This window comes from Thermobia domestica, chromosome 7, assembly GCF_964235325.1.
Source record: "Thermobia domestica chromosome 7, izTheDome1.hap1.1, whole genome shotgun sequence".
Lineage (NCBI taxonomy): Eukaryota > Metazoa > Arthropoda > Insecta > Zygentoma > Lepismatidae > Thermobia > Thermobia domestica.
The window spans coordinates 273,953,356-273,968,725 of record NC_137460.1 but is presented as its reverse complement, the minus strand read 5'-3'; the positions used below and the strand labels follow the sequence as shown (position 1 = coordinate 273,968,725).

The window sequence follows — 15,370 nt, the reverse complement described above, 5'->3', positions numbered from 1 at the left end:
CAGATCATGATTTTTGTCGTACAAATACAATCCTTTTTCCGCCCTTATGATTCCCATTTCAATGAATATAACATGTTAAAATGCCACTTAATTGTAGACACTCAACATATTAAAAGAAAAAAGAATATTTCAAACAGTTCAGCTTCCTGTCTCTTATAATGTGATGGAAAACATATTTCTTCCATTTTTCGGTATTCAGATTTTAGCATTTATCACCACACGCCCCTTTTTACTTTTAACGTATGAAAACAATAAAGACTAAAGTGTTTCACATTCCTAATAATACTCGAGAAACACTGTTTAGAAAACATTCTGTAACAACTAGCTTACAAACCCAGTAGAGAATTTTGATTTCTACTAATGGCATTACACCAGGTTATAAGAAATTTGAATTCTATGTTTTAAGCACAAACGTACATTCATTAGTAATAATCTAAGGGTGACAAAAGTGCATGCTTGTCCACAATCCCTTAACGTGAAATTCAGGATTCATGGTATGTATTTCCAAAAAATAGATACAAGAAATTGAAATATCTCTGCTTCTCAAATGTATTCATTTCATAATTGGGCTTAAATATGTATCAGATGTAACCCACATAGCTATATATTAATAGATGCAAAGATTGTAGTACCTATGAGGATTTACTTTGTCACAGCTTGAGATTTTATACTGAGTAAAATGAGGATTTTTTTTTTTTTTTTTTTTGAAAAATTTAAAAGTTGTTATACTTTTCCTTTGTTTCTTGGTCGTCATAATAACAGTATTTTGTAGCTGCAATTGAAACAAGTTCTCGCGATTGTTAAATTTTCTGATACAAATATTTTTAGGAAAAATTGATCTCAATTTTTACTTATAATAATAATAAAACGTATATTCAACGTAGCACAAAATAGGTATGTTTGTTGTTCCTTTAGTTAACTCTGATATCGTATATACAAATAATTGTACAAATTGGCATTAAAAGCAGACTATGTACTCTTATTTTTACAATAGAGACATATGGAATCACCTTGTGAGTTGTCGGTTACATATTCATACAAAATTTCATGTTAATGGAACAGAAATATGAGATTCAAAGAATGATTTCATTTTTTGTTTTTACTTATTAATTACCTTCATTTACACTTCCGTATTTATTGTATTTGTTACAGGCGCTATAGCGAATTTGTTCTTCACAGAGAAGCGAATACCTTTATTGCTTTAAGAGAAAAGTTTTCTTATTCCGATGAGAAATCTCCAAAGCAGTCTGATAATGGATTTAATCGATCACCTTCCTCAAGACATATGCTAACACATAAAAGTGAAAATCATCTCACGTACCGAAAGAGTAATAAAAGCTATAGTCAAAGATCAACATTGTCAAAAGAAAAATTAGTACATACAGGTGAGGAAACGCACAACTGCGGAGAGTGTGGAATGTTATTTAGTGTACGTTCAAATTTTGTTACACACATGTTAACCCACACAAAAGAAAAACCTCTCACATGTGAAGAGTGTGGACGTGCATTTCATCAACGTTCAAGTTTGGCTAGACACATGTTAGTCCATACAGGTGAAAAAACTCACGCATGCGAACAGTGTGGCAGGGGATTTACCCAACGCCATCACTTGGCTGCACACATGTTCATCCACACAGGAGAAAAACATAACACATGCCAAGAGTGTGGAAAAGCATTTTATCAACGTTCTAATTTGGCTACACACATGTTAATCCATACAGAAGAGAGACCTTACACATGCGAAGAGTGTGGTAAGGGATTTAGACAACGCCATCATTTGGCTGCACACATGTTGATCCACACAGATGAAAAGCAACACATATGCCAAGAGTGTGGAAAAGCATTTAATCAACGTTTTAGTTTGGCTACACACATGAAAATCCATACAGGTGAAAAAATTCAGGCATGCGAAGAGTGTGGCAAGTGATTTAGTCTACGATCTCATTTGGCTAGACACATGTTAATCCATACAGGAGAAAAAACTCACGCATGCGAAGAGTGTGGCAAGGAATTTAGTCAACGTTCAACTTTGACTAGACATACGTTTATCCACACAGGGGAAAAACTTCACACTTGCGAACAGTGTGGAAAGGGATTTATTCAACGCCATCATTTGGCTACACACATGTTAATCCATACAGGAGAGAAACCTTACACGTGCGAAGAGTGTGGTAAGGAATTTAGACAACGTTCAACTTTGGTTACACATATGTTAATCCACACAGGGGAAAAGCAACACATATGCCAGGAGTGTGGAAAAGCATTTAATCAACGTTCTCAATTGGATAGACACATGTTAATCCATAGAGGAGAAAAAGCTCACGCATGCGAAGACTGTGGCTAGGCATTTAGTCTACGATCTCATTTGGCTAGACACATGTTAATCCATACAGATATAAACCTGACGCATGCGAAGAGTGTGGAAAGGGATTTAGTCTACGTTCTGCTACGTTAATCCATACATGATAAAAATATACGTGCCAAGAATGTGGGAGGGGATATAGTCATGGTAATGAAATTGCAAAAAAGCACGTTGATACGTACAAGTTAAAACTCCCATCTGCAGAGAGTGTGGAAAACATTAGTAAACGTTCAAATTAAGCTACGCACATATTAGGCCACACGGGCTAGAAATCTCTCGCATTTCCAGACTGTGGAAATCTATTTACTAGACGCTCAGCCAGAAAACCGCATACTCGTTAACAAAGATGAAAAATTCAAGATCTGTTGTTAATGTGGAAAGGTGTTTACTGTGAGTTAAAACATGAACACACACATGCCATTCCGCACATTGGAAATTGCTGACAAATTCTAAGAATGTTATAAGCAGTTTTATGTACCCTCAAACTTTATTACACAATTGTTATCTACACTGAGGAAAATTCGTTCAAATGCCAACAGTGTGGAATGGGATACGTGTCTGGTGGACACGTGTCATTCGCTTTTCACTTTTTCTTTGCGTGGGGTTTTTAAGCTACCGTTGTTCATTAAATGCTGCTTTCTTATATCATACACAGTAGATTTCGAAACGAGAGTGGTCGGAGCAGTTTAATCCACAGCCTGCCGTACGGAAGTTTTTCTTTCCCCTTCCTGTTCTTGTAAGCGGAAATACGTATAAACGTTAAGAATATCTGTCGCTCTCCACTTTCAAGAATACGATTTTTTCTTTCCTCCAATCCTACAACATTCGGGTGGCACCACAGATGTTGAAGGTTCCATTATTTACAATTAACTATTTACAAAGATCAATACTATATACAAGAAGCATAAATGGGGGATGACACACAAACACAGCAAATCTTGAGACGATACATAAATATACACACACAATCACCGACAATAACTTAAACTCTGCAAATAGAACTTCCGCACTAAAAACAATAATGTATATATACAGTACAATTGATATATTAACATAAATATTACTAAATATTTTCGATGGATATACGCAAAGTAACGAGGCAATAGAAGGCATTCTCTAGAACAGTAAAGTGGCTCTTCAGCGGTCGTTGACGTTTGGCAACAAAGGTTGACATCCTCTCACTAGGGGTGGATGAGTTGTAGTGTTGCTTACTCCTCTTCTTGAGATCCTCGTACCTATGACCAATGAATCGAACTGTGGAATCCCCAAATGAATAGAAGAAAAGATACAATTCTACTGTTCTTAGTCATATGGAATCGCATCATCAATTCCAATACTTGAAAACAACGCTAACGGTAAGTTTATTACTCTCATAGCGCTAAATGAAATACATATGGCAAAATCTTCATAACACAGCAATTCTCATGATAAGCATGCCACGAGGGAATACACTCAAAGGGAAAATTCGTTTGTTGGGTTTTTAGTCGTCTTTACCTAACAGCGAGACTATATATATAGAATGGGTTTACAGGTTATACTGCAATCCGCGGGCCGGACTCGGGTCTACAAAGGATATATCACTTCGGGCCCGGGCCGGGCCGTAAATTTTTAAATATACAATAATATTTCTCGGGCCTTATGGGGCCTAAATTTGCAAATGTACTGTACAACAATATTTATTAGACGTTTGGAGCATTCTTTCTTAAGAACTTTTAAAGCAGAACTGCAATATTAAACTTCTAATTGCTGTAAATAAAAACATACAATCTTGAGTAAATTATAAAGTGTGTGTAATTCGGGTTTATTTCGGCCTCATTTGATTACCACATGAGCTCGGGCCTAAATGCTAAAACATATTTTGGACTCGGGTCGGACCTCACATTATAAACTCACGAGCCGGGCCGGGCCCGGGCTAAAAATTCCGGCCTGTGCAGACCTCTATCACGTGCACCGAAGGCGAGTGGTCTGAAGTAACGAGGGTTTCCTTAGATGTGTTATTTTATTTTCGTATTTAAAAATGGCAGAGTTACGAAATGACATTTTCTTTCACTCAACCATTTCCACAATTTGTATTTATTTATTTACTTATTTATTTGTTTTACAAATTCATTCTCAAAGTGAACAATGATTTTTCACCAAGGGGGAATGGACACATAAAGAGAAACAAGAGAACATTTTATGGATGTAAAACTATATAAAGAGGAAAAGAGAAAATAATTAAATAAATACGTCTCTTTCATATATGAAGTTTGAGCTGTGACACATCGTATTGACGTTGACATCAGTAAAAATCTTGATTTGAAGACGTCCGAATCAAAAAGCACTTGAGCATCAGAAAAAACTTTTCAAGAGCAGCAAAAAAAAAAAAAAAAAACTGCAAGTAGAATTAATGCTTTCTTTTGTAAACGCGATAGTGTAGACGCGTTTTTCGAACTGAAAGAACATTTTCATAACAAAAAGGACTTGATAAAAATAATAACACTTGAACAGCAAGGTGGTATTTCCTTTGAAGAGGGCATTAGCCAATAGGTATCTCTAAGAAATTTAAATTTAGAAAATAGGTAAGTAGGTTTATTAGATATGAGTTATTTTGTACAAAATGATAAGAGCGTGAATACGAAGACACTATTCTTGCTGTGGATAACAGTGGTTCTCGTAGCAAAAGGTTTCTTTATAAAGTGCGAAAAGTTCTGCAGAAAAATAGCAAGAACATTCTCACGACAAAATCCCTTATCTGCTGAAAACCTGAAAACACGTGCGAAAAGGAAAGAAAAAAAAAACGCTTGTAAAGTCCAGGTGCATACTAATAATGAAACTATAAATGGAGTACAAATTCAGTAATAAATGGAGTAATTTTTTGTTGCTCAGTTGGTATAGAGAGATCCCGTTGCTCCGCTGGTATAGCGCGCTCCCCCGAGTGGTCGCGGGATCGACTCCCACCGGAAGCTCACCTTGAATGGAGAGGTTCGGATCCCACTTCCAACTGTAGGTCCATGTTTCTATATAGCCCCGCTGTTGAAAAAGGACTTAAAACCTTTAACAATTTCACATTTTAGCTGGTATAGCATTGGCTTAGCACTCGGAAGATCACGGAACTAAATCACGCGCCAGGATATCATGCATGTGGTTTTACTCACTAAGTCAACGATTTATCTTGTGTTATTCATTCTTCTTCCTTTGAAACCACATATGCCTCCGAAAAGTTAAATAATTTTAACTTCGTCGTAATTTGAAATGACTCGGAGAATAAGTGCTCTAAATTTGTCTGAGCTCTTTGTATTTAAGATTGTGCTGAACGAAAATTCAACCAGATGTTTTCCTCAGTAGTGGATATTGAGACAATCATGTTTGTCAACAGACGGAGATGCAAAGCATTGTGTTAAAAAGGGAAAAAAAAGAGCCAAAAAAATAAACACATTTCTTTCAGCGTTCTATTTTCTGTAAAATTTGTTTTCTAACAAGTTTAGTGCGCGAAGGTTATTCTTGAGCAGATTTACTAAATATAAAGTAATTGTACAGACTTGTACAAGCTTCGAAAGAGCAGGTCTGCTGATACCCATGAAAATGGAATCGACAACACTGAGCAGCTTAAAGAGATTTTTGCAATGCCATTTTGATTTTCTCTTTGTCCGTAATTAAAACCCGTTTTCTAGTATTTATAGTTGAGTATAAAGAAACATAATAATAATTTTTTAATTGAAATTTCTTAAAACGCGCTAATTAATTACAAGATAATTAATAATTAATCACTAATTAAAAATGTTCTTTTCGGCCCAAGGAAGGAAATTCAAAGCACCAACTCTGCAGGAAACGATTAATTACTTTTAATGTATACGATAAAATAATTTGCAAAGCTTCATTTACCAATAATCACGCTATATTTTATTTTAATTCCTTGATCTCCTAAAAATTCTATTAGTTCAATTAAATATTAAGTGACTATATGTAACTGATGATTTGTAAATTATTTTATCCTATAGAGGAAGAATACCTTAGTCATTATTTGCAGGGTTGGTTGGTTGAGTTAGCTTCGTTGGGATTCAAAGTAAAAAGTTAAATTATTAACTAATTATTAATTATCTTGCAATTACTTAGCATATTTAAAAAATCAATTACAAAAATCATAATATTATGTAACTTCTTATTTGCAACTATAACTACTAGAAAATATGTTTTAATTACGGAAAAGAAAAAAAGAAATATGGCAAGGCAACCATCCCCTTAATTTACGTATTTATTATTTTCAATAATAGGAGGTTAATCAATAATATCCTTAATCTATTTAGAAATTGTTGTGTCACAAACATATAAGTTTTCGAAAACTCATGTGATAACTGACAGCGAACGTAAAATGACTTGGAAGAAAAGTTGCTGACTTCGATACACTGTCGTTAAAAAGCGCTGGGGTCTTGAGCAAGTTCTTTGCCAGTAGCAGACAAAAACCGAAGTGCTCGGTTCGAAAGTTGGTCACAAGAATAGATTTGGTCAAATATCTTCACACTTCGCTTTCTTTCTTTTGACTGCCTGGATTATTTCTGCAAGTAATGTGGTCTTTGCGGGGTTATGCCGTGTATACTACGGATATTTTTTCCTTACTAATTTATGACATCTTGATCTAATTTTGCCTTTTTGCACGGCAAATAAAATGGACAAACCAATACTTGCAAAGTTGACTCGGTGGTCAGATGGCTAAAGTGTTGACGTCTGGAATAAATGGTTGGGGGTTCAAGTCACATCAGGTGAAACAATTTTCTTTCTAAACATATCTCTATATGTATATTATTATTTGTTTTCCTGCATTTCTTGTATGTTATCTTAGATTATGTGTTCATAGATTAGGGTAGGTTAAATCAGATTCCATTATATATGATTACACTTTTGTATCTTTTCTTCAAAATGGATTTCTGTGTTCATATTTATTAATAATTATTTATTTATTTCAAATTTAATGGTCGTGGATTAGCAATGATTAAGTAAGGATGTGTTCGCAAAAAATACAGAACGATGTCATAGCACATTTTTTTTACATCAATGTTTTATTTTTCCTTTACTCAGAAAGTTACTGCCAGTGTGTGCTAAGCAGCTAAACCTTTTACTCAGTGTTGGTGCTGCAGCCTCAGTTTTCTGCAAATAACCGCTCTGTCAAATCACGTATTTAACCACTCATTATGTTTCAGCATATCTCTAAAAATGTCCTATGGATTTTTATCCTGATATAAAAGAAATTGTGTGTGTTAAAATTGTATTCGTTTTATTTGTACACACACTTTTACACTACATTTTAGAACAGGCATACCAAATCTGGTTTCAAATCTGGCGTAATATGACGACTAATTTTTTGAACTATATATGTAAATCTCATGGTGTGCTATTGTTCATAACGTACATAAGTACAAACGCAGGTTTTTAGACTAGAACTATGCTGTGTGTAAGTGACGGCAGTCCTCTAGAACGGATTTGCTCCTCCGTCCGTCTGTGAACAGGTATCAGAGCAAAATGGTTAAAAATATATTGAGAAACGTTTTGTTGCAACTGATTCAGCCTAAGAGAATAGGTTCCAACTCCTTACGTAACTCTCTATTCAAACCTGAATTGATTTAAATTAACCATTTCCAACTTCAACGTTTATTACTATAAAATGAATATTGTAATATAGCGAGAAGTATTTATTTCCAATACTTCTCAGCGTCTTAGCACAACTTTCACGACTATCCAATGTACTTTACCAACACCGAAGATAGTTCAAATTTACTAATCCATCCAGTTCCGAAAGTGATTTCCATATTGAATAAAGGAGTAAACGCTTTAATGATGCTGCTTGTTATAAATATTTCTTTGTTCCTCGAATAGATTCAATTTCGCCCTTTTAACACTATACTCTAACGGAAATTTCTTCAGACTAGCAATTAGTTTGAGACTTAACTAACAAAACCAGAGAACGAAACCTTAACTGATAACGAGAAGTGATTATTTACAAATGATCCTCTGTGTATACACAAGACATAATCACTGTCTGAAACGCTCTGCCAAAATGGGCAGTTTTTGAAATTCTCTACTATTGCAGTTTATTACCGTGCAGAATACTAGTGTCAACGTTTATTACCGTAGAACGATAACGAAGACAGAGAAGGTTTGCTGCCAAGAATTGAGCGTCTCAAAACAACATACCGTTACTATGCTGCATATTACTATTACTTCTGGTTTCAAAATTTATTTCTGAATAATGAACACTGTTAAAGGTATCATGAAGCGACATTTTTGCATTGGATTACCATCTCAAGCATAGGCTCTATCTTCTGTATCAGAATCTTGTTCAAACCATACCTGGTTAATACTAGCCACTTCGGTTTGAACTTTTATCACCAGAGAACGAAAACAGGAAGAAGACTTCTTTCAACACAAAATTGAGAGTCAAACATAAGATGACTCTTGGCAACGCTCTACCAAAACTGGAAATGGCTTAAATTTAGTGTAAATTTAGATTTCAATACCTATTTCTATATGGCAATCGTAGTAAGAGTTATGGAGATGCGCTTTTACAATCAACTCAGCATTCTAAGATAAGGTTGCACATTTTCCGCTAACCCGTATTCAAAGCAGAGCGATGGAAATGAACCATTTCTGGCCTTAACATTTGTTATCATAGGACGGAAACCGTAACAGACATTAACAAACAGTTTCTACAACCGATTGAGGGTCTTGAGTGAATATATGACAAGCCATAACACTTTACCAAAATCGGAAATAGTTGAAATTTTCTAAGCATTTAATTTCAATACTGATTTTTGTAGAATAGGTCCATCTTCTCCGTCACCCTAAATTGAAACCGTAAGCATTTCTAATTAGCAATTTCCGGTTTCAGCAATTATCCATACAGAACGGAAAATGTAACAAATAGCTAAAGGCGGATTTCTGTAACCAATTTAATGTTTAAATTGTTCATATCGGATTACCCACAGAACTCTACCAGAAACGAACATGGTTCAAATTTACTACTACATCCGATTTCAATATATTTTTCAACTTTTATTGCCATACAATAAGAAAGACACCATATAACCGCAATCAGTTTTCTGCAATCGAGTGAACGTCTCAATACAATATATAATGACTATTCTTGACAGTGTCAAAGACGGAAGGAGTTCAAATTTACTATTACATCCAATTTCAGCACTTATTTTCTTAGAAGAAGAATAATAAAATCTACCAGGATGCAGTTTCTTGTAATCGATTCTGCATTCAAATTCAATTCAAAGATGAACCTTGAACCATTACTGGTTGTTAGAATGAACCATTGCTAGTTTCAATGTTTATCGCCACAAAACAAAACGGTCATAAATAATGAGAAGCATTTTGTGCAAACGTTCTAGGATCTTCAACGTTTTAACCTATCTTTACTGTTCACAGCACTATATAAGATCCACAAGTGCTTCAAACTTGCTATTTCTTCTGATTTCCGTAAAGCAAAAATGGTAAGAGATATTGAAATCTGTTTTTCTACAATCGAGTCAGCTTTCTTATGAAACGATCTATCTTTCTCGTTAAAGCTTTGTTCAAATTGGAGATGGTTAAAATTATCCGTCTCCGGCTTCAACATTTATCGCTATAAAACGAAAATAACAACATATATTCTAAAAGCTCCAAATTTAAGCCTAATTTCATTTTTCACTAAAACGCATATTTTGCGCTATTGCTCAAATTACATCGTTGTTGAACGTGAATGTCTTTTAGTTGTAGTTGCTCTTAAACGTTGGACTCAATTGTTGTATGGAAGACATGTAAAACTTTATACAGATAAGCTTTTTGTATATTTGCATAAAACGAGACAGTGGATTTCTAGACTTGCTCGTTGGAGTAAACAAATTCAGAAATTTGACATACAAATTCTGTATACAAAGGTCCATGATAATCGAGCTAGCGACGCATTGCCACGTATCATTTTGTCTCCAGAAACTGAAAGATACTAAGTTAAGAAAAAAAAACATCCACAGTACGAAAATACCATGAAATATTTGGACAGCCCCAGTGATCCTGATGTTAAGTTTAAAAATCGCAGTATTGCTGAATTTTACAAAATTGAAAATGGTATTTTGTTAAATCATAGTTACCATTTTCCTGACCATTGGAAAACTTGTACCCCTCCATGTCTTGTGAATGATGTAATTGTGAATTATCTTGAACAAGGGCATTTTGGTTGTGGAAAGATTTTAAGTTTCATAAGCGACTCCTTTAACTGAAATCTATGCGCACAGATATTAGCAACTATTTACGTGATAGTACTAATTGCGAACCTACGAAGTTTGAAACTTCAACCCCAGCCAGACCTGTGCAAACTGTTGCCGTGAAGAATGTAATTCACAAGGTTCAATTGATTTATTAGGCCCTTACTCATCTTCTCATAATGGAAATAAATTTGCATTGTCAATTTTAGATGTATTTGGTAAATATTACCCGGCGTTTCTCATTAGGAATGTCACCACCATTTGTGTTTTAAGATGCTTAGAATATTACTACTTTGTATCCATGAAAATTCCGAAATCTATAATGGTAGACAATGGTGGATATTTTATATCAGCTAAATTTAAGTCTAAAATTGAAGAATATGGTATTACAATTCAAAACTCCTTACCATCCGAAGAGCTGTAGTGTGGAACGAATTCATAGAAAACAGAAAGTTTGTTTAAACTGTTGTGTAATTAAGACCATACTTCTTGGAAGAGGTACACACTCCAAATTGTAGTTTTGCTGCATTATTCTGTATGTAGTAGTTTAGGTGTCAGCCTTGCGTGTCTTCACTTGAACGCAAAACCTAATTATTCTCTATTGAAGCATTTTACCACTGTAACAAATGAAAGTTGGCGAAAACAAACCTGTATATTGGGAGAATAAACTCATAATGGCTGACTACGGTAGGAATGAGAAGGTGACAAAAAGAAATCAAAAATTCAACACAACCGAGGATGGAAAATATAAAATGAAAGGAAATGATTTAAAGTTTTTGTTGTAATCAGGTTTGAGCTCAGCTGTAAATAAAAAGATTAGTAAATTCTTCATGCTCTATAAAGATCCTTTATTATGGAAAATTAGGATCTCAGATAAAGTTTTTGAACTTATAGTTCCTTTGAGTGGAGAATGTTGTAGCGTACATTCTGTTGATCGTATGAGAGTGTGGAGATACACTCAAAAAACTAAAAACATATTTTTAAAATTACATAAGAAGCACCTTCGTGAAAAAGAATTTGATTCTGTAAAACTAAACAGCAAAAAGGTAGATTTTTTGAGCCTGAAACTCTGGTAAATATATTTTTTTTTCGAATGTGACTAAAGTTAGTTTGTATCTAACGCAAGCGAATGTAACAAGTTTAATTCCAGCTACTTCTGAGAGAGCTATTGAAACGTGACTTGTATTTACAATAGTTGAATGTTAAGTTCGAGTGTCAAAGACGCACTTCCATATTGACTTTAAATCATTTGTTAAATCCAAAGTTGAATAGACGTGACATGTAAGAGAAGTCACGAATGCGGATTATATGTTAAGTATTGTTTTACACCCTGTATTGTTGGTGTAAACTAATGTACACTGTGAGTTTACTAGAATGAAAAACGTTTTTCTGTGTTACTGGAAATATTATTAGACGAGTATTCTGTTATGAATGGCAACTCCCTTCTATTTTCATTTTAACCTAGGGCTCATTTTCCGTATTATTTTTTATTCCTACCTCACTAGAAGGTCTTGTTGCCATTCCGAAGGGTTGAGAAGATACTTTAAATGTATGGTGGGAGAAGATACACTTGTAAATTTAAGTTAATAGACGCTGAATAGTATAAGAGTGGTAAGTAATTTATTTCATATGGGTATTGTATGATAATAATGTGTAACCTGTAGTTCTCATTTATAATTATTTTATTGGTATGTTATTGCGTTAGAACGGTATGAGTAGTTTGAAAATGTTTTCTTATGTATACACAATTTTAAGTGTAGTATATATATAGTAAGTTCACTTACTTTCTTTTATGGAATATGAAAGCACCATTGTTTTAATTAATGTATGTTTCATCTATTTGCGTGATAAAACCAACAATTCGTAATATCCTGTGAATTTTATATCTGTATTTTCAAGAAGTTGCATTTATTTTTAGAAAAAAGTTATTATAACTATATTGTATTTCCGTAAACTATGTTTTGATGCAAACTAATAGATACATGTTTTAGTTCTTTTGTAAAGTTAACATGTATTTATGATGATTCAATGAATGTAACTCAACGATTCAATGAATGAAAAAAATAAATTATATACATTATAATGTTAATATAAAATATGTAATGTTAGTATGTTTTGCATCTAATATATATAAAGTTTTTCATAATGTACTTGTATTATTTGTGTTGGTAAATGCGCATATATTTAAAAAAATATCATATTCATTTATGTGTCAAAATACATGATATGCACATGATATTGTTTATCCTAGTAACAGTGCCTGAAAGAATGAACTTCAAGTGAAGAAAGGCTTTACATATAAATGCCCCATTAGTTCATTTTATATGTATTTAAGGGTCCCGTAATTTCGTTATTTTTCTTCGTTGAAATAAGTCACTTTCTTCTGATGAATGATCGCCAAGCAAAAGTACTTACAGAATTCCCAGTGAACTGGTGAATTGCCTTTTAAATGGTGCTTTCAGTTCAAGAGAAATCACGTTATAGGGATCTTGAATCTCTACAATTATTTAATGGTGCACATACATTCCTTTCGACCGCCAACGTAACTGATGCAAATTTAACGCCTAATTACATTTTTCACTCAAACGCATATTTTGCCTTTGGTGTTCAATAGTGATGATATTCCAAATTGATTTAGTTCGCCTTCTGTGTGCCATTATTCCATTATGCTGTCACCTGTTGGTACCAAAGGAAACATTGGTAGAAGAAAGGAAGAAAAGGGAAAACTGAAGAATGTGGAATGTTCACGAAAGTTGTCTATGTGTTAGTGCAAATCATTAGTGCATTTTGCATTTTCAGAAAATTATGTTAACGTGATGTAAGTGCGTGACATTCATTGTGACCAATATACGAGACTAGATGTTAATTTCACCTGTTCTCAATATTACATTTTAAATCGTCTAACAGATGCTACCACCCGAAACTGGATGGTAGACGATTAGGTTGTGTGCATTGAGTAGATTCGTTGAGTGACAACCGGAGATAGGTATTGTGTGATCCGATCCTGTAGGTAATACAGGGCAAGGCTGTGTTGAGCGTGGTGAGGAACCGAGCAGATCCTGTGAGGGTTACTGAATGAAGAAATTGGTTTGTCCAAGATGCGCGAAACCGTAGTATCGAGGAGATGTTGTTCTGGAAAATATTAGTCCATCTGTTATCTGATTTTCATAAAGAAAAACTGTATAAAATATCTATAAGCTCTTTTGCGATCAGCGTCCCAACAATACTTGCTATCTCCTACCTTAGCATTCTGTTCAAATTGTAAGTGTTGCAAATTAACTGTTTCCTCAACATTTATTTCTAGACTTAAAAGGGAAATGGATAACTAGTAATAGCTTTTTGAGATGCGTCCAGTGTAAAAGAAAGAGATTCTATCTTCGATTTTGTTACTCTATTGAAACCTGTTGTTACAGATGTACTACTTCAAGTTCGAGCACTTAATTCGTATATTTTGGAGGTCTTAGTTTCACACTGTGAAACGATATAAACTTTTTTAAAGTTGGGTATTGTATAACACGTTTAATACACCCCATCAGGTTCATACTGTTAGTCATACATAAAAGAGTAGGAGCAAGGTTGGATTTGGCAGAAGTTATGGGAATGGTTAAAGAAAATATGCAGTCTTCAGACTGTCCTACACTGCCATCAATTTATACTTTTATCCTGATTTGAAATATTATCCTGTATACAGGGATGCTGTTATTTTGTTCGTCTTTCAGCCAATGATATATGTTTTAACCACGACAATTTTTACCATTCCCACATTTACGTTGGTTATTTCACACGTTCCGCTAAGACCGTAACACTTGTTCATGAACGCAAATATTTTCGAAATTTTGTAACATTTTGAATTTGAAGATGATAGTTGTTGTAGTGTAAGCATAATGTTTCTCTTAGATTTTTGAACACTTTCTTATTTCTTTATTTACATTTGTATGCAATACTTTGCCCGCTTCTTTCCTTGTACTAACTAGCTTATAGAGGAAAGTTGAAGATATTAGCTCTCTTGTAAAGCCCAGAACTTACAGCAAAAGCGTAAGTTAATGAGTTTTATTCCCATTTGTGTCAACTTTTTGGTATATAATGATATATTTCTTAGTGCATAAATAAATTATGTTCATAAAGTTTTGTTCCGTTGATTTAACTTTAGTTGATATGTGTGTCTCCGAAGTTTACTAGTTTGTAAAATTCTAAAGGTCAATACTAGTAAGAGAAATTTGTTTGGATGTATAAAAATTATGTAATTATTAGTTGTTGCTGTAATCAATAGAATAAATTTTGTTGTTAGAATAGACCTATCACGCAGCTAGTGTTGTAAATAGAAAAAAAAACGTTCGTTTTTTTAGAAAAAAAAATATTGCCTCTCGTTTTTTTTTTCTAATTTTTTTTTCAAATAGTCATTTGTAATGTATCTTACGTCATTTAAGTCTGAAGTATTTTTATGTAGGTGTAATTACCATAAAATGCAACATAAATTAAACACTAGATACTGATACGGTACACATATTTTACAATTTATATGAGTAGCGTACCTACTAATAATCCGTGTTTCTGTACTGTTTCACCAATATCAAGGAAGAAATAAAAGTATAAATGAACATTTGTTTTTTTTTCGTGAAAGTAGGCCTTTAATAAGTACGAAAGTAATATCACGAACAGTATAAAATGCAAATAACTTGTCTAAAGGTAAAAACTAATACTAATTTGCCTACTAATATTTTTGAATATCATATAAATAATTTGTCGACTAAATATATGATATGCATTGCTGGCTCTACCATATGTG

The 15,370-nt window shown here is 33.7% G+C and overlaps 1 protein-coding gene across 1 annotated transcript in view; it reads left to right on the top strand.

The window, feature by feature from the left end:
• The window catches only part of LOC145690928 (uncharacterized), a 42,259-nt gene extending 27,105 nt beyond the window's left edge, over nucleotides 1–15,154 (top strand). Inside the window, 1 exon segment of the mRNA XM_081766375.1 lies at nucleotides 1,153–15,154. Within this exon segment, the coding sequence (XP_081622501.1) occupies nucleotides 1,153–2,344 (1,192 nt within the window). The 3' untranslated portion in view covers nucleotides 2,345–15,154.
• Nucleotides 15,155–15,370: the final 216 nt, after the last annotated feature.